The 20,252-nt window shown below is 39.5% G+C and overlaps 1 protein-coding gene across 1 annotated transcript in view; it reads left to right on the plus strand.

Annotated features, from left to right (window-relative positions):
* The window catches only part of fasn (fatty acid synthase), a 63,813-nt gene that overhangs the window by 34,575 nt on the left and 8,986 nt on the right, over nucleotides 1–20,252 (plus strand). The window contains exons 12-36 of the mRNA XM_034571119.1: nucleotides 223–317; nucleotides 495–629; nucleotides 1,074–1,277; nucleotides 2,636–2,751; nucleotides 2,910–3,085; nucleotides 3,214–3,405; nucleotides 3,537–3,617; nucleotides 5,568–5,753; nucleotides 5,957–6,136; nucleotides 7,025–7,228; nucleotides 8,030–8,346; nucleotides 8,455–8,856; nucleotides 9,123–9,287; nucleotides 9,469–9,584; nucleotides 9,804–9,958; nucleotides 11,820–12,023; nucleotides 12,106–12,256; nucleotides 13,745–13,923; nucleotides 14,137–14,256; nucleotides 14,640–14,762; nucleotides 15,110–15,333; nucleotides 15,581–15,782; nucleotides 18,234–18,385; nucleotides 19,066–19,157; nucleotides 19,263–19,657. Coding sequence (XP_034427010.1) covers nucleotides 223–317; nucleotides 495–629; nucleotides 1,074–1,277; nucleotides 2,636–2,751; nucleotides 2,910–3,085; nucleotides 3,214–3,405; nucleotides 3,537–3,617; nucleotides 5,568–5,753; nucleotides 5,957–6,136; nucleotides 7,025–7,228; nucleotides 8,030–8,346; nucleotides 8,455–8,856; nucleotides 9,123–9,287; nucleotides 9,469–9,584; nucleotides 9,804–9,958; nucleotides 11,820–12,023; nucleotides 12,106–12,256; nucleotides 13,745–13,923; nucleotides 14,137–14,256; nucleotides 14,640–14,762; nucleotides 15,110–15,333; nucleotides 15,581–15,782; nucleotides 18,234–18,385; nucleotides 19,066–19,157; nucleotides 19,263–19,657 — 4,566 coding nt within the window. The remainder of the gene's footprint in view (nucleotides 1–222; nucleotides 318–494; nucleotides 630–1,073; nucleotides 1,278–2,635; nucleotides 2,752–2,909; nucleotides 3,086–3,213; nucleotides 3,406–3,536; nucleotides 3,618–5,567; nucleotides 5,754–5,956; nucleotides 6,137–7,024; nucleotides 7,229–8,029; nucleotides 8,347–8,454; nucleotides 8,857–9,122; nucleotides 9,288–9,468; nucleotides 9,585–9,803; nucleotides 9,959–11,819; nucleotides 12,024–12,105; nucleotides 12,257–13,744; nucleotides 13,924–14,136; nucleotides 14,257–14,639; nucleotides 14,763–15,109; nucleotides 15,334–15,580; nucleotides 15,783–18,233; nucleotides 18,386–19,065; nucleotides 19,158–19,262; nucleotides 19,658–20,252) is intronic.

Below are 20,252 nucleotides of genomic sequence, written 5' to 3' on the forward strand. Positions count from 1 at the left end.
AAATGTAGGCGTTGATTAACTTATTCGAGAAATGTTATCATAATGGTCTTAACTGAGCCTCGACAGAGGGACACAAGGTATTCCTCTTCTTTCTGGAAACACTGAAACAAATGCCTGTATGTGTTTTAATAATGATTTAATAATCTTGGATATGGACCTTTAGTGTCTGTAATAAAGTTAAAATGAATAGTCTTACACTTGTGCTCACTGTCTATCCTTCAGGGATGACCTGGGATGAGTGCCTGGCTAAGTGTCCTCAAGGAGTTGTCCCAGCCTGCCACAACGCTGAGAAAACCATCACCATCTCTGGTCCTCAGGTCAAACATTCAATCAGACTTTGTCTTTTGTTGCCAACATAGACAACATCAATTTTACACAATTTAACAATACAGTTGTTGAAAATCATAGCAGTGACAACATTTTTTTAAAGGAGGCTTTAAACTATGTTAGGTTGTAGTATTTCGTTGACAGATGTGATATGTGTGTTTCATTAGGAAGCAATCCGGAAATTTGTATCTGAGCTGAAAGATCAGGGAGTGTTTGCAAGAGAAGTGCACACTGCTGGTGTCGCTTTCCATTCCTACTTCATGGCTTCCATTGCTCCCAACCTGCTGGCTGCTCTAAAGAAGGTACATAGCTCTGCTGTATTTGAATTGTCCAAAACAGTAAAGTCATGACGCTTGAACAATCTAACAGCTACGTGGGAGACTTGGTAATACATTCCCACAACTATTTGGTATAATAATTTGTAAAATTTATAATTTGTCTGGTGTTTTTATGCCATACCTTTAATTGTCATATTTATAGTTAATTGATTTATAATGATAAGGTCTAAACCTGTTTTTTATCCTGCATCATAATGATAGTTTTTGTTGAATTTATATCTAAAACTGTTATACCAGGCTAGATATGTCAGATTATTAGCATCACTATTATTATTATTACTATAGTAAGAGTAATAAAGTAAACCAAGTTGCCTCCTGCACATCTTTTCATGCTTTTTTGATTGTATTTGACTATTGATCAATTATTAAAAAAATATTTGAACTACCAAATAATAATTTTGTGTTTAGGTGATCAAGGAGCCATGCCAGCGTTCATCCCGCTGGGTAAGCACCAGTATCCCTCAGTCTGCGTGGGATTCTCCTCTGGCTCTGTACAGCTCAGCTGAGTACTATGTCAACAACCTGGTCAGCCCTGTGCTGTTTAAGGAGGGCCTGAGTCTGGTTCCCGAAAATGCTGTGGTGGTGGAGATAGCGCCTAATGCCTTGCTACAGGTACAGTCAGCATGCCACAAAGGCCACAAACATCAACATTCCAATAAGCAGCAGTTTAAACATTTACACTCCTCATATTAACACACTGGTTACTGTTTCTACAGGCATCAAATGACATGATGTGGGTGGTCTATGCTAGCACGTACCTATGTATCATTAGTGAAGAAAACATTGGGTGAGCCCTTACTGGCTGCTTAGAGAGTCAATCATCAACCCTGTCTTCAAAAAACTTTCCCTTTACACGCCACAGATAAGATGGCAGGTGAACTATTTGTATTGCATGGAAGTGTCCATAGGGAAAGGCAAATGAAATATAGTTGATTGTTTTGAATTTATATTTCATATTGTAACAGCCAGAGGTCTGGACTCGAGTCTTATATTCTAACTTGACTGACTAGTATTAAATTGATTTATTTTAGGGTTTCCACTATTTTGATTTTGCAGTGGCAGCCTGTTCCGTATTAGCCTGCCACGTGTTCTCACTCCTCCTCTGAACTGTGCTCACTTTACTCACTTTAACAATAAACACCAACACTAAACACAAGTTATTATGACCTGAACAGTACTGAAGTTTACTTTGTGTTTGTTTAATGTGGTCTAGAGTTTATGAGCATATTTTAACACATTTAAAAGATAATTTTTGTATGCATTCAGTTTGCCTGCTACACACAACACGAGATGTAACGGGACACACACAGCCAGGACATCAGGGTTAAAGTGACTGGAACAATCTGGATTCATGATCCAATACCATAGATTAATAACTGAATAAATGTGATTATTTTTGTCTGTATGAAGAGGTTCAGAGACGGACAGACACAGACAGACACACACACACACACACACACACACACACACACACACACACACACACACACACACGACATAACATGTAAGTTACATAACAAGACAAACAATATCTTGGTCCTCCCTCTGGTAGCAACTAGGGTTGTTGCGATAATCCAACATTGATGATAATATAATTTTTAGATATAATTATTGTTGTTTATAATATGTACATGATAATATGACATCTCAACTATTAGGTGTGTATTCCATTATGATAAGTTTTAGTTATTTGGGTAGAATGAATAATTCAAAATCTGTGATGAGCAAATCATGTCTCTTTATCTCTCTCTCTCTCTCCCTCTCTTTGTAAAATGGTATATTGTAAATGGCTGCACATAAATGCACTCTATGATACATCACACATAAACTGCTGGCAACTCCGTCTAGACCAATTTGCGTTTCGGTATGTTGCTTGGGGGAGACTGTGATCGAACAGCTGACCTTCTGGTTTGTGGATGACCTGCTCTACCTTCTGAGTTTAAAAATGTTTACACTTGTTTTCGGCATAGACCATTCTGAAGCGCAGCCTGAAGCCTACTTGTTCCGTCCTTCCTTTGATGAAGGTAGGACTCCCCAACAACCTTGAGTTCTTCCTCTCAAACCTTGGCAAAATCTACATTAATGGGTCAGTAAATGCCTTACTCTATTATTTTTTGTGTATCAGTTTAGGTTGGGGGATATGTTGTTCCGGATGGGCTTTGCTGTTTCCTCCTCCTATTTGAGCACTCTTAGATGCAGTTTGTTATCATTAATATTATAATTCTTTTTTATGCACCTCTGTAGCATCAATGTGGATGTAAACAGGCTCTGGCCTGCTGTGATGTACCCTGTGCCAGTTGGTACCCCTTTGATCTCTCCCTTGGTCCAATGGGACCATGCCCAGACTTGGGATGTCCCCAAGGTCGAGGATTTTTCTTCTGGCTCCGGAGGATCCAATTCAGCCAGCATCTATAATATTGGTAAGGACTGCACAGGTGGAATAAAACTTGGCATCCATATTCTTTTGTTATGTAAAGGAAAAATATTAAACTGTGCTTTTTCATTATACTTGGTCACATTGTGGGTCGGTGTCCATAACCAACAACAGATGTAAACCCAGAGTCAACAAACAACTACCTGATTGGACACTGCATTGATGGGCGTGTGCTCTACCCAGCAACGGGCTACCTGGTTTTAGCCTGGCGCACTTTTGTGAGAAGTCTGGGTGCTGTCATGGAAAGCACCCCAGTAAACTTTGAGGACATCACCATCCACAGAGCTACCATCCTACCAAAGACAGGTGAGAGTAGAGCAGCAGGGATGGGGGTGTATGGAGATCGATGAAAGTGATGATGAGGACAAGCAGTTCATCAGTCCATCTGTTTCTGTCACTCAACGTGTCATTTCTTTTCATCTTTCTGCACTTCTCAGGTTCTATCCAGTTGGAGGTGCATCTCATGCCTGCCACCAACAGATTTGAGGTTTCAGAGAATGGAAATCTGGCTGTCAGTGGTGGGTATTTTTTGTATTTGTTATATGTAGTTTTTGAACTGAAAAATTTCAGGCCATATTTCAGAATATGAATTCGTATGTCAATTTGATATTTCAGTTTTTCCTTTGTAACAGTCAGGGGTCTGAATACTTTGCATTGTACTATTATGAGCTACTCAAACACACACACACATACACACACCTTCCCTAATACAAACACATGCATATTCACTGTATATAAAAACATCATCATGATTTGGCCAACAGGATTTAACAACATCTGACCTCATGTTTCCACTCAGTTAAGCAATCATGTAGATAGTGCAGTGCCTGTTCTAAACCTGCCTGTTTGGAATGGGGTGTTTGCTTGGCCTGTTGTAACGGACATCAATTTGTTAGATCATAGACAACAAATCAGAGAAAATGTCAATGTTTTTATTCTGCATCTTTCGGGCGACTGTGGCTCAGGGATTAGACCAGTTGTCCTCTAACCAACAGTGGTGTATAAAGTACTTGAAAGCCATACTTGAGTAAAAGTACAGATATCTTACCTGAAAGTGACTCCGGTAAAAGTTAAAGTCACCCGTAAGAAAATGACTTGGGTCAAAGTCTTAAAGTAGCTCATATTAGATGTACTTAAGTATCAAAAGTATCTGGTGTTGAAATGTACTTAAGTATCAAAAGTAAAAGTATAAGTACCAAAATTAAAAATGCAAAGTGCTTTTTATAGTAGGCCTATACAGACACAAAACAACCCAACATTTTTCTCTTCAGGCTTTATATCAACTGACTGAAAAATTATAACAAAAATATACATATACTATATAATTTTACAAATTTGGAACCCCAGATGCTGAGGTTCAAATAGTAATGGACTAGTGCATCTGAACTTCTAGGGACAACAAAGAACCAACACAACAGAATAAACAAGTGCCTCTTGTGTCTGCCTAAGAACACTAATAGACCACAGTGTAACCACTAAAGAATTCTGTAAATATCACTAAACATGGACCTTTCACTTTCTAATCAGTAGCAGGAATGATTCACACTGCCCCTTATGATAACTCAGCAAAAGGAAACAAGTTCTAGGCACACAAAATAGGATAGTTTCTCTTTTGTTAACAACCTGGACAGTGCTAGTACAGAGAAGAAAAAAAAATCACTGGACACAATCTAGTTTTGCTGCAGGCCACACTTCAGACAGAATAATGAAGACTGAACTGAACCGAGCTCCTGCATGAGCACCTGGATAATTCTAAAGGGAATATATGGATGGGGAATGTGCTCGTGTTGATTAAGTCCCTACCCTTTGTACACACATCGCTACTGCCCATTGGATGGTTTAGTGAGGTCCTCGTATCGGCCCTGCCAGAGTTGGTAACGGCCCTGGAAGAGCGCCGAGAAGACGATCAAACTTGACTATCTAGAGGAAGTAAAAGTCTTAAAGTTTCTGAAGGTGAACCTGCGGAGGGATCATTACCGGTATAGCCTGCTCGACCCCGGTCGACCAAGGCAGCCCGACCAACCTCCGGACGCTTAGGGTCTTGCCCTGCCCCCCCGACAGCAAATACGCCGCCGGGCCTGCGTATCTCCCGAGGCAGGGGGCACGCGAGTGAGCGAGAGAGAGGTGCGCCGTGCATTGCGCCAACCGCCACTGCTCAAGTAACGAGCCTGTTTCGAGAATATAAGAAGTAGAAAGTACAGAAATTTGTGTTCAAATGTATCGAATAAAAGTAAAAAGTCGTCACGAAAATAAATACTCAAGTAAAGTACAGATATGTGAAAAATCTACTTAAGTACATTAACGAAGTATTTGTACTTCGTTACTTCCCACCTCTGCTAACCAGAGAGTCGGCGTTTCGATCCCAGTCTCCCTATTCTGAATGCCGAAGTGTCCTTGGGCAAGATAATGAACCCCAAAATGCCCCTTCTCATAGAGAAAATACCATTTACCGTTTATCTTTTTTTCAGGCAAGGTGACCATTCTGGAGGATGCCGCCCTCAATTCATTCCATAGTCAGATAAGTCAACAAGCTGGCAATGTTAATGATGACCCGAAAGTGAAGCTGACAGCACATGATATCTACAAAGAGCTGCGCCTGCGTGGCTATGACTATGGAAAGTCATTCCAAGGCATCTTGGAGTCCAACAATACAGGTAAAAGGGATAGGTGTAAGTGATAAGTAAGAAGTGTGTATTTTTTTTAAAATCTTTTTGAATTGTTTAGATTACTATTACATCTGTTGTTTTGTTTTTAATAGAAATATAAATGCAATATGATAGTATCTCCCAGCCTAAAGTAGCAATAGGTTGCTATGCAATGCTTTTGCTTCAATTGTCATTTGATGGGCTGTTTCCAGGAGATAGTGGGAAGCTGCTGTGGACAGAAAACTGGGTGACATTTCTGGACACCATGCTGCAGATGGTTGTGGTCGGGCTGTCGGGTCGAAGTCTGCGTTTGCCAACCAGAATACGCTCTGTGTGTATTGATCCAGCTGTCCATCTGGAAAAGATCTGCGAGTACACTGATGGAAAGAAGGGTGTGTTATCATTGTATTCAAAGCCAATTTTAATAGACAATATGCATGCACATTATTAGTAGCATATCTCATGAAACTTTCATCTCATCGGCTTCATGCTTAGCACGTGGATTGTTAAGGGCTCAAGGAAGTGTAGTGTCAAATTTGGTGCAATTTGGACACGCGATACATTCAATATTTTTAAACTTTGAATAAATAGGCGACCAGCAGGCTCTAGCCGTGGCGACTGGGTTTCCTAAACGTAACGCATTGTTAATTATGACAACAGGTGCGTTCATGCCAACAACAACTGATTCTCCAGTTTGAGGTTCTGCATAATGACTCAAGCTTCACTGAACTTTGAAAGTAAGTAAAATCTGGCTTCCCGCAGCTGGTTTTACTTGCCATGACTCAAGTACTGCAGGTCACACTTTTAGAAAGGAAGCTGCAACTGGCATTAACACCAGCCAAGCAAACAGCCCAATCAAAACAGGCATGTCGATTTTTTATATACAGTGACTATGTGTGTGTGTTTGTATTAAGCGTGGTATGTGTGTGTGTGTGTCGTTGTGTGTGCCTACGTGTGTGTGCGCGCGTGCGCAAAGTGACTAAGAAATCTAGGGTCACTCCAGCTGAGCTCCAGAGATCCTGTGGAGATAGGTGAAACTTCCAGAAGGACAACCATTTCATATTTCCTGGGTTTCTTCTACACAAAGAAACTTTTTCCTGAGTTTCTTCTACACAGGACTCTTAGGACTGAGGCAACTCAATACGCGTGCGTGCCTGCGTGTGTGCGTACGTGCGTGATAGGCTACTTGTCGACAGATTTTACAGATCTGATTAGAAACACATTTACGTGCTGTTCATGTAAATTCCAACGTCAAACTTTTCTCTCTTTAATTTCTCTAGCTGTGGATGTCCATGTCGACAGTTGCCTTGACAAAGTAGTTGCTGGTGGAGTCCAAATCTGCGGTCTGCATGCCACTGTTGCCCCACGTCGGCAGCATCAACAGAGTCCACCCACCCTGGAGGAATTTGTGTTTGTTCCCTATGTGGAGACAGAGTGCCTAACAGCCGATGGGAAACTTACAGACCAGCTGAGAATCTGCATAGGTAAACAGATTGAACCCTCTGTCATAGTTGGGATGTATAACTTTCCATCACTTCAGATAACATTTTAAATTTTAAACACCTTTCAGTGATTTGATTTAATATTTATTTTAAATTACAGCAATGCAGTCGTTTGATACATAAATACATAAGCTTATTGTGGCAATGGAAGATATTAGATGCCAAGGGGCTGAAGAGGTGTCTTTTATTTACCAACTCAGGTGTAGCATCCTCTTCTTTTCTTCTTGGACTGCAATATTCTACAGCAGTATTCATAGTTGGAAGGCTTCTACTTTAGGTGTTACTCAACAACAATTTTACCTATTTGTAATATACATGGATACCATATAGTTAATATAAGGTGTAAAAGTTTGTAAAGTTGGGGTGTTGATTATTGTTGATTATCCATTAACTCTGAGATCTTAGATATAAGAGTTTCCACCAGATTTATAAATAGTGTTTGATGACGTTTTTTATCTTATAAAGCCATAACCAGCCCAAGGCTGATGCTGATACCAGGGGTCTCAAACAACCACAATTATGATCATCTTCACATGGTGTCTGTAAGGTCCAAACATGCAAGGTCTGTTTAACACTGTTGTTTGTTATAGGGCAACAAAATTAGCCATTTGTTGTTTCAGTTTTACTAGTATTATTTACGCTGTGCTCTCAGAAGCATCAGCTTATGTTTTTTTTTTTTATTACTGACACTTTATGTCTCCCTTTTGCAATCTTTTAGAATGTTCTTTATATAGAACACCTCTGAGTTGTTTTGCTTTTTACACTTAATCCCACTCTCTCTAGGTTTAATTCACAGACTGCAGCGAAAGTTGGCCCCTCATGGTGTCAAGCTCTCCATCCCTGGGCTACAAGTGGAGTCAGACAGCCCATTTCCATGCCCTGAGCCCTCTCAGCCAGGCCTGCCGCGGCTGCTGGCCTTGCTCTGTGCCTTGGAGCTGAATGGGAATCTTCAGTCTGAACTGGAACAGCTGGTGGAGAAGGAGAGGGCATGTCTGCTGCAAGACAGCCTGCTACAGGGACTGCTAAACAACCATGCTCTCAGACACTGCCTGGACATCACTTTGGAAAACAGCATGCCCGGCAAGATCAAAGTCCTTGAGGTAAAACTGAAAACTCACAATAAGTCTTATGTAAAAAATAGGCAAATTTCATTCAGATGCAGAATGACTGCATTATGCTTAAACCCTCCTAATTTTGACCCCTACCAGGCTCTCACTAATGATGGCCAGCTCTTCTCTCATGTGGTACCCCTCCTAAATGTCCAGCCCATGCTGCGTGTGGACTACACTGCCACAGCATCCAACTTGGATCTTTTGACCCCCTACCAAGCCACCTTAGAGGAGCTGGCGGTCACTTCAGCTCAGTGGGATCCTCAGATGGGCCCGGCTCCTGGAAGCCTAATAGGCGGGGCAGACCTAGTGTTGTGTAATCACGCCTGGGGCCCTCTAAGGATGGACCCTAAACTGCTGGTGGCAAATCTGTCTTCTGGAGCCAAACAAGGAGGGTTTGTTCTCCTCCACACCCTGCTGAAAGGAGAGACACTGGCTGAAACAGTGGCCTTCCTTTCCAACACAGCCCAGAGCAGCAACCAGCAAGGACTACTCACACAGGTAAACAGGTTTCTAATCATTTAAAGAAACTATAAATACTCTTAATAATTTTTGTGTATTTTATATCGTATTGCACTGATAACTCTAAAAACGGTTCACAGTTTGATAGATGCATAATTTTGTCAATCTATGTGAGTCAACACCTCTGAAGCTGATAGTTCAAATATATATTTTTAAATTTTCAGTGACATTATCTTGGAGATGCTAGCATCACTTTATGGGAGTGGGGATGATGTTTACTGATAGTATCTCCTTCTTGTCACAAGGCTGAGTGGGAGAAGGTCTTCTCTGAGGTTTCCCTCAGTCTGGTGGCTGTCAGGAAGTCTTTTTATGGCTCAGCCCTCTTTCTTTGTCGCAACCGGTCTCCAGCCAAACAGCCTATTTACCTTTCTGTGGACACTACCGACTACAAATGGGTAGAAAAACTCAAGGTGGGTTCTATATCCTTCTGTGAGTCTTACTTTCAATTCAGAATGTCAGATCAAAGAGAGATCATAATGTTTATATTGAAAGTACTGTATATCAGTATACTGTTTTATTGTGACTTCAATCATCATTTACAAATGTCACGTTAGTCATGACTGTGAGTAACTATGTGGATCTGTCTGGCAGGCAATGATGGTGGAGACAACAGACTGTCCAGTGTGGTTGACTGCCTCTCAGGCCAACTGTGGCATTGTTGGAATGGTCAACTGTTTACGGCAGGAGCCAGGTGGCAGCCGCATACGGTAGGACATATCTTCTATCATACAATATCCTACACTAGTGTTGACACAGGTATAGAATTTGGCCATATGTAATAGTTTTCTATATATTGGTAATATATTTTCTATATTTATCATAAAGACTCTAGTGATTAGGTAGCACTGCACTCACTTTCTAGGATTTGCTTTTTTAATTCTGTGTTCTGTTTTCCTTTTCTCGGTTTCCTCCTTATTTGTTACCAGCTGTGCGTTTGTGTCCAATCTAAATGAGTCTTCAGTTGCACCAAGCCTCCAACTGGCTCCTAAGTCCATGACGTCAGTGCTGGAAAGAGATCTGGTTGTAAATGTGTTCAGAGATGGACACTGGGGCGTCTTCAGGCACCAGCTCATCACTTCTGGTAACAGTATATAAAAATATCACTTATTATTTGGTTTAACTGATGTGGTTCTGATGCAGACCATTTACCATACATCTCTATTGTAAAACAGCTCAACAGTGCTTATAAGAAATGTTGTACATTTACTTCGAGAAAAAAAATTACAGTTTGCTGACATGTGTAATTTCAGGAAGGATATTTTTTTATAGTGGCAGACATGAAAAGTTCAAAACAATTCAGTGTTCGAGGGGAAGCAGCATATTTTACCCTATAAGCTACTGGACAACTTATATCTTTTTAAGAATTTTCTTAAATTTGTTCTTATGTTTCAAAAGAAAACTTGTGTTATTAAACTACAAAATTGTTTGCACTTGTGTTCTTATATTGATGAATGTCATGTCTCTGTAAGTTCCTAATTAGCATAGAGTTATATGAGCTGAACCAGCGCATCATTGGCAATATTGCGTGTTTTAAATAATATCCGTTTCAGGTCGGTCATGTTGGCTTTTTTATACTGTTCTGACGTAAGAACAAATCCCAGATAAGAAAATATTGGAGAATGTCATAATCTTTGTTAAAACTACGCAAGTGGGTTTTAATAAGAAATTTCTTCTTAAGAACAGTTGGTGAATAAGGCACAATTTTTGGACCTCCCTGCATTTTTTTCCTGACGTGGATGGATGGATATCTACAATATATGTTGTCTACAATATCAATATGTGGCTCAGGTCAGAGAGTGGAACCACTGGAGTATTAATGAAAAATAAACAATCAATTGATTAATGGAGAAAACAGAAATAATAAATAATCATTAGTTGCAGTTATCTTCTACGATAAGCCAATGGCTGGTATCAAGGAACATCTGTGCCAAGTATCGGCTGGAACAAAAAACGCTGAAGAAAACATAACCTACTTGGAGGTTGGAGGTAACGAGAAGGATGCTCTGAGAGCATAATCCGTCGCCAAGGCTAATGCCCTATTTCTCCATGTCAAAGCAGTGTTTCTCATTAATTATATAGACTTTGCAGGCCAACTATATTCTAATTTGTCCCTCCACTGTTTCATAATGAACCAAAACATTTTAGGATTTTGAAAATTTTCATAAGAGATTTCTCGCTTGTTTTTTTGCTCCGTTGCTGCATTATACTGCTGTGAGCAGTGCTATTGCATGCTTAAGCGATGGTCCGTAAAGTGTGTACTGTCCACATAGACAGTCAGACGTCATAGTTGTCAGTTGCAGTCATGCACGTACCGTTTAGAGCAAAGTCTAAAGCCTCCTTCACGTTCCAGCAGGTCCTTCCGTTGTCCCGACAGCTTTGAATATACTGCTTATACAAATCTCCTGGTTGGGGCAAAGAGGTTGCATAATTCCTGAAAACAGAACATACCTTTATAAATCTGCAACATGCTGATACCCTTGGAAGTTCAATTTAATAATGTTTTAATATTATGATATAATAAAATAATATTTATAGGTCAGTTTTCACATTGAACTGGAGGGATTGTTAATTATGTCCAGTTAATAAGAATTAAAGAAAATAACAGAAATATTAGAAAAAAATTGTGCATCTCAACAAAAAGTGCTTGATTGAAAACAAATTCAAATGGTGTAAACTAGAATGGCGCTCTGAGAACACGTACAGGTACCTCGAAAATGCTCTATCTCGCCATCTTTCCCATTAATTATTTAGACTGTGGCGGGTTCACAATTTTTTGATTTGTCCTGCCACAGTTTCAGAATTAACAAAAAATATGTCCAGCTCAGCTTGATGCTAATAACTTGTTTTCCTTTGTGACATCCTCTCTGTTGAGAAGAGTGTTTGATATATTTTAATGGGTTACAGTTTCATTAAAGCATTTGTTTGTGTTTTGTGATTGCCAGATCAAAATGAGGAGTTGACAGAGCAGGCCTACATCAACGTGTTGACTCGAGGTGACCTATCTACTCTGCGATGGATTGCCTCCCCACTCTGTCATTTTGTGGCCAACAGCTCTGAAATGCAACAATGTTGCGTATACTATAGCTCGCTCAACTTCAGAGATATAATGCTTGCAACTGGCAAACTTCCACCAGATGCTATTCCAGGTGCGCATTGTCAACATCTGTCAATTTGCACATCAAGCTCTCACAATTTATTAAATTCTACTTTTCATTGTACTTTCTGTAGGGGGTGTAGCTCTGCAGCAGTGCATGTTGGGTATGGAGTTTTCTGGTCGTGACCCCAGTGGTCGGCGTGTGATGGGCCTGTTACCTGCTAAAGGCCTGGCAACAAGTGTGAACGCTGACAGACGGTTCCTCTGGGATATTCCCTCCTGTTGGTCAGTTTTCTAATTTGTAAATATGCTGTGTTTGTGTGTATTGTGTGTGTGTTTTTTTAATCATCCCACATCATGTCCTTAGGCAAGATACTGAACCCCGGATTGCCCCTCATAGAAAAAGTGCTTCCCATAGATGCACTGTATGAATGGGAGAATGACAAAAAAACGTACTGTAAAGCTCTTTGAGTAATCACCAACACTAGAAAAGTGCTATATAAATACAGACCATTTACTATTTCACTGGAAAACAACATATTTATCCAACCTGGCATGCCATCACTTATCTCACAGCTAGAAAATCACAGTCCCTCTCACATTGTTTGAGAGGGACTAAGTGGAGGAACAAGTAATAATCACCCATAAACACAGATTTAAGGGGGCAAACAGCTTCTCGATTCCTTTTAAATATGGGTATTTAAATAATTTCTCTCCACCACTCGTTAAAAGTAATGGTAAATGGTCTCTATCTATATATAGCTCTGATGACCACTCAAAGCGCTTTTGCAGTACAGTTTTACATTTACCCATTCACACACACATTCATACAGTGCATCTATAGGCAGCACTTGCACTCCCCCATGTCAACTACTTCCTCTCAGTGCTGCCTGTCACACCAGGAGGTTCAAATCTATTGCCATGGACAGGCCCACTGACAAACTCTCAAAAGTTTAATTGTATGGCATCACCAACTCCTTTAGGCTTTCCTGATCAAATTCCACATGCAATGGGTAAACGAGCTAGCCAGAGGAAACCAAAATGTAAAACATGACATTTGCTGTTACAGCTACGGGGTGTTATGAATATTATTCAATATTACCATAAGGGTCTGTTCAGGGTGGGACCTTTGTCATACATGAGAAGGCAGATTGGGCAATATACAGAGAAGTTATATGCACTTCCTGTATTCTGTTCTGTTTGCCATGCCCCCTGACAAAAACTCACCGAAAATCGCCACGGGCATGCTGTTTAAGGAAAACTTATGATTAGCACAATTTTTCATTGTCAAGGTTGTTTGTTTGCAATAACTAAATTTGAACTTGATGCAATTAATTATGTAGAAAGAGTTTGTACAAGGTCATTGAAATGACAGAACTTTAGCAGAAATGTAAATTAAATTGCGCAAAGGTTTGCTGCGGCTCTGTTGGGTTTCAGCATATGAAGTGCAGACCAGACCATGAAAATATAATGTCAATCAAACATGTATATTTTTTATATATGCAGCACAGTATTGTATTTGTTGTTACCGATGCAAGATTCAAGATTCAAGACTTTATTGTCATGTGCACACCAATTACATTTAGCAGTCGCTGGCAATGAAATGCTTGGGTAACAGGCTCTCTTCTAGCAATGCTCAAAATATATCACAAGCAAAAAAAAAAATATATATATATATATATATAGAATAGAATATCAAAAAAAATAAAATGATAGTTGACAGCCCTAATATATATATATATAACGTGTGTGTGTGTGTGTGTGTGTGTGTAGGACCCTTGAGCAGGCAGCCTCAGTGCCAGTGGTCTACGCCACAGCCTACTACTCTCTGGTGGTGCGTGGCAGGCTCCGCCATGGGGAGACTGTTCTCATCCACTCAGGCTCAGGGGGCGTCGGCCAGGCTGCCATTGCTATAGCACTCAGCATGAATTGCAAAGTCTTCACCACAGTCGGTTAGTATTTAACTACTCACAGACGCACTAGTAGTGACATTACTCACTGTTATTTATTTTATATGAAAGCTTATATCTGCCACTTAAAGAGAGGCCACCAAAGTTTTTGTTATTCAATGCTTTCTTTATCGTAAGTATGACTTGTTATAGTTATCATACAATCTCACTCTTTCAGAAATTATAAAATCTCCTTTTCGTATGTGTTATCACAAGGCTCAACAAAGAAGAAGGCCTACTTGCAGGAGAGGTTCTCTCAACTCTCGGAAGAGTCCTTCGCTAACTCCAGAGACATCTCTTTTGAACAGCACATCTTGCTCCACACACAGGGCAAAGGTCAACATCTCATATTGCAGTAACATGTTGTGTTATGGTTTTTTGTTTTTTTTAAAGTATTTCTGAAATAAGGACTTAGAAATATTGATTTGAAATAAACATAACACCACACTACACCAAGTCTTTATTTCAAAAATATTATGGAGGTTCCCAAAATTAACACAATTTGGAATTAAGTTAAATTACATTGTTAAATAGAGCTGCAACAAAATGATGATTGGATGATTACATTTCAAATTTTTTAAGTGGAATTTCCTCAGTGTACAGATTACCATACGAGATACAACATACATAAATGATAGCTTTGCATTGTTTAGTTTTTTTATGTTTTTTTGAACAAGAAACGATTCAATTGCATTTTCACATTTCTGTGTGTGCTTCAGGTGTTAATGTAGTTCTGAATTCTCTGGCTGAGGAGAAACTGCTGGCTAGCGTTCGCTGCCTAGCTCGCCATGGACGATTCCTGGAGATCGGCAAATTTGACCTTGCGAACAACTCTCCACTGGGTCAGTAGCAAGCCTCAAGATTACATAAATGTTTTTAAATGTTTCTTGAAATATCAGAAGACATTAGAGTTGTTTAATAGTATATAGTATATGTATATAGTATATTTCCCTATACTGCAGCTATTTAAATTTCTTGTACTTCCATCACAGATAGTTGTGTGGCTAGGTCATTTGAAGGTTTGTAAGGTTTACACCCTGTCATGCTGTTACTCCTGCATTGCTTTGTAAACACATTTGAAGTGATGTGACTAAGTAAATGCAAGTGGTCATGACTTGAATGTCTGACTTTTCGGAGACAGTCCGAGTTAGCACTGAGTAGTATAATCATGTTGTTGTGATCTCTTCAGGTATGGGTCTTTTCCTAAAGAATGTAGCGTTCCATGGCATCCTGCTGGATGCTCTCTTTGAAGAGGGTAACCAGGAGTGGGAGGAAGTATCCCAGCTACTGAAGGACGGCATTGTGGGAGGTGTAGTTCAGCCTCTAAAGACCACAGTGTTTGAGAGGGACCAAGTGGAGGAAGCATTCAGATATATGGCTCAGGGCAAGCACATTGGCAAGGTCCTGCTGCAGGTTAGTTTCACCTCTGACCTTCAAACTTTGATTTTAGTGTGAGGATAATGGAACATGGTCTATTATGGTCATGGTCTATTAGAGAGAGAATATTGAACAATCCTAATGCTAAAGATCCAAAGACGTTTCAGGTAATGCCTTCTACCTCAGTTTGTGTTAAACTCACATGATTGTTTTGCTTCTATTACTTGATAGTACAACACATCAGTATACTGTATATCCTCTTAGTTGTTTTCTCTTCACACAGGTGCGTTATGAGGAAAGGGGTGCAGAAGTCCAAACTGCTTCCCCCTTGTCTCTTCTGGCGATCAGACGCACTTATTGTGTCCCCTCCCACTCCTACATCATCACTGGTGGACTGGGTGGCTTCGGTCTGGAGCTTGCACAGTGGTTGATGGAGAGAGGAGCCCGAAAACTGGTGCTGACTTCCAGATCAGGCATCAGGAATGGTAATGCACAACAATTATAATAATTATAATATTAAAAATAATAACTGTATTTGTATAGGACTCATATGAACAAGGTTAAAAAGTGCTTCACAAACTCGATGGCAAAAAAATGAATAAATCATTTTTTTTTTAAAGGCGAGTGGAGAAAAATGGGGTTGGGGGGTACCAGGAACAGTTATGTAACCATCATATTTAAGCTCTGTCAGACTGGTTGGTATAATAAAAGTAAAAAAGCAGAACGTCAGGGTATGCTGAGGCTAAAGGTAAAAATCTGACTGGCTACTGGCTTGTATGGCAGTACTATGAAAGCCATGTGGCCCGCTCAGTAGATCTGACATCATTACCTCAATGCCTTTTTAAACTAAAGCAGCAGAGTCAAAAACGGTCTCAGTATCAACATGATATAAAGCTGTAGAAAGATATGAAGCTAGGGAGCTGTGGAGGAATGCTGTCCTTCTTATTTGATCGAAATATACATGTTTGTTGTCGTCTTTTTTACATGTTTTTTTCACATATTAAAGGGATAGTACAATGAAAAATTAAAATTCACTCATTATCTACTTACAACTATGCCGATGGAGGGGTGGGTGAAGTGTTTGAGTCCACAAAATACTTCTGACATCTTCCTACGATGTTTAATAAATGTCTATGGTCTTGAATAAAAACCTTGGATGCGCTGATGCACTGATATAAGATTTTGAGAAGTAGCATGTTCTTGCATCTTTCACCATTGTGTTTTATAGCCATTCCACCCTCTGCTCTTATCGCTAAAGGCTCTGGACAATATGCACAAGTCAAATGTTTGACGTTTATCAATATCATACAAATGCATATTTAGCAATATTAAAGAGGTTTTAGAAAATTAAAGGAGACCTGGTGCAGTCAATTAGTTGTTTTTAGATCAGTCCATACAACTGATGCTTCCTGTTAATTACTATAACTAATCTCTACTCTTTATGCCTTAAAAATCCAATAATCAAATTTCACATTGAGGCTTATCAATATTTTTTGGAAATCAAATTGGTTAAATATACCACTTAAACACTTAATTTGACAGTGTACACACATTTCTTTATTCTTATGACGAAGTATGATTTATTTGTATTGACTTCAATCAAGTTCTGGTAAACAATTAACTGAGATGTTGGTAGAGGGACAACCCACACTGCTTATTAGTTTGCCTATACCTTTTCAACAGGACTGATTCTAGGATCAGAATGTTAGGGGTGCTCAGCCCCTAATGAGAATGTGATTTTAATGAATAATAACAGATTTCAACACACCTGTTTTTGATGGGACCTTCAGTTAGTGAAGTTACGAACTACATTGCAATTAATAGGGGCCAAATAGAGGCTGTCTTTGCATTTTAACTATGTGGTCTTGACTATGCATCCACTTTCTTACCTGGTTCTTCCTGCTCCCGCTCTTTATCTCTTTCCTTTCCCTGTCCATCCTCCTCTCCTCCCTTTTAGCACTGACACACACACACAAACACACACGCACTGTGATCAACTAAAAAATGTTTTATATAATCATGTGGACAGTAACGGACTATACTGAAGTACAAATTTGAGGTAGTTGTACTTTACTTAAATATTTGTATTTTATCGTTCAATTACATTAAATCTTAGAGACAAGTGTTAGATTAAACTAGTCAAAAGTATATAAAGTAGTTCAGACGCGCTCAACTTTTAAAATCAACAACAGCAAAAGGCAAGATACACATTACAGTAGGTAAAGTAACTGCATATAATCTAATAATAAATAAAGCAAAGTATTTGTGACGTACAGTAAATAAAACAGTAGGTTAGAGAGAATCGACCTTTGAGAACAGTATATACACTGATAACTTTGTTGTGAAATTGTGGGGTCCACTGCAATGAATCTGCAGTGAATGCGAGAATTTATAATATATATATAACTTGTGTCTACAACATTGCCTGAGAGCATGCTGGGAGGTGCCGCCCATCTCCCTCACACTCTCCAGGAACAAAAGTCCAGTTTATAAGTTGTATTGAAATTCATCCTGTTCTTTTTTATATGTTTGATCCTGGATTTAAATCTGGTCAATGGGGCTTCCTCTTTCGCTATTTAAAAGGCAGTGTTGAATTTGATGACCATTCCATTCTCATTTCGTCTCATCTCAGAGACGAGTGAGCCAGAGAAGGAAAAAAAGCTTCTACTTTCAACCTAATTGGCATAAGCAGTACCCATGCCAGAGAACCACCAGAGCACCTCATGTACTCACACAAATGCAACCTCATGAAATTCTAACTTTTTTTGAACACTCTCAAAACATAGTGGCATATGTTGCAGTATATAGCCCTGTAGTTGCATTGTACATAAAGCAAACCTGAAGCTTTGCTCTGGAATCATCAATGATACAGATTGGTGTACCACGTGCTGCTTGAACAAGTTTTTACTAACAGTTTACTATATAACTGTTTATAGGATACCAGGCAAAGCGAGTGCATGAATGGCAGAGTCAAGATGTGGAGGTGCTGGTGTCAACAAGTGATGTCACCACGCTGGAGGGAACAGAGAAACTCATCGCTGAGGCCGGTGCACTGGGTCCAGTGGGCGGTATCTTTCACCTAGCAATGGTAACACACCAAACACTCACCGTCAGTCCCATTAAAACAATTGCCCTTGAATCCAACCAGGGTCCCTCTACAGTTGGGAGGCATAATTCATGTTTACCTTTGCCAAGGAGGCTATGTTTTTGTTTGTGTTTGTTTGTTTGTTTGTTTGCAGCATTATGCAATAACTACTTAACCAGTTTACATTAAATTTTATGAGGAGCGAGGCATGATCCAAGGCAGGACCTATTTATTATTTATGTGGATCTGGATTAGGGTGCAAATCCATGATTTGTTTCCCTTCTTTAACATTTTTGAGATAGGGTTTTTCAACATTTTTGGTGACTTCTCAGAAAAGAATTTGTGGATCTTGATAAAAAAAAGTTATATTTGTTTTGACTTTGCAGATAAATCTTAATATACCAAAAATAATGAAAGGTATTGAAGGAGTGATGCATACCCTACACCCATGTTGCATATAGACTACTATATAGAGTTTCATAATGATACAAATTTTTTACACAACATGAATGTCTTTCACTTAATGTTTTGTGCCGTTTCCCTAATGTACTGTAGTGCTTTGAACCTTACTTTACTCACAGTTGACACTCATCTCAAATTATGGTATTAATGCTCAAAAACTACTTTTCAGTGATTTCACTTCCACCTAAACTCCATTAACATGATTGATATGTCATTATCAGGTATTGAAAGATGGCATGCTGGAGAATCTGACTCCTCAGATGTTCCTTGAGGTCAACAAACCAAAATATGATGGCACCATAAACTTGGACAAGTAAGGCACAGTCTTCATTATCCTTCTATTCAAATTAGGGATCTTATAGGCACTTCTATTTACTTCTCTCTTGATCTTGATGCATTCACTTAATTTCCTCTCCAGGGTGACAAGAAAGTTGTGTCCAGACCTCAAGTACTTTGTGGCCTTCTCCTCAGTCAGCTGCGGGCGTGGCAATGCTGGGCAAAGTAACTACGGTTATGCCAACTCAGCCATGGAACGCGTGTGTGAAAAGCGTCGTAACGATGGCCTACCTGCACTGGCAGTCCAGTGGGGTGCTATTGGTGACGTGGGCGTGGTGCTGGAGATGATGGGTGGCAATGATACAGTTATTGGTGGCACCCTACCACAGCGCATCACATCCTGCATGGAGGTGCTTGACCACTTCCTGTGCCAGCAGCAGCCAGTGGTGTCTAGTTTTGTTCTTGCAGAGAGGATAGCGGTAAAGACTGAGGCAGGAAGCCAGAGGGACTTGGTGGATGCTGTAGCTCACATTCTGGGTAAGAGCCAAGCTATACAAAATCATTCCCACCAAAACACACTTTGAAACACATGTTTTTCAAACAAGGTGTAATCAAGCTTGTCATCTGTTATAAATGCTGACAATATATTGGCTCATGTTGTGCCTTTGCAATGTGATTGGATGATTGGATTTAAAGTCTGTTATCAAGTGTTATCAAACAACATGAATGTACAGTACCTTTTAGGAAAAGCAGGGCTGTAGTTCACTGCCAAAGATCACTTAAGTGAAGCAAGTTTAAAATATCTGAAAGTTCATTTCTACAGTGTAGCGTAGGTTTTCTCTATTTCACGGTAAGAGAGCTAACCCGGATAGCTTGTTAACCTTGCTACAAAAGTCATCAAAGGAAAAGTAATCACAAAAAATCAATTCAGTTAACCAATATATATTCAATTAATTATTCAAATTAAAATAACAATCAAATCAAAGAACATCTAGAACTCTTTTTCACCAAAATATCAAGTAATCAATAGAAAACTAATTCATTTCCAAATAAGAAAATGATCTCTCCATTTAATAAACAAATGAAATAAGTGTTCATTAGAGTTCACTGAGTATAGTCCGAGTTCAGAAGA

The sequence above is a fragment of the Hippoglossus hippoglossus genome, chromosome 19, assembly GCF_009819705.1.
Source record: "Hippoglossus hippoglossus isolate fHipHip1 chromosome 19, fHipHip1.pri, whole genome shotgun sequence".
NCBI classification, from domain to species: Eukaryota; Metazoa; Chordata; class Actinopteri; order Pleuronectiformes; family Pleuronectidae; genus Hippoglossus; species Hippoglossus hippoglossus.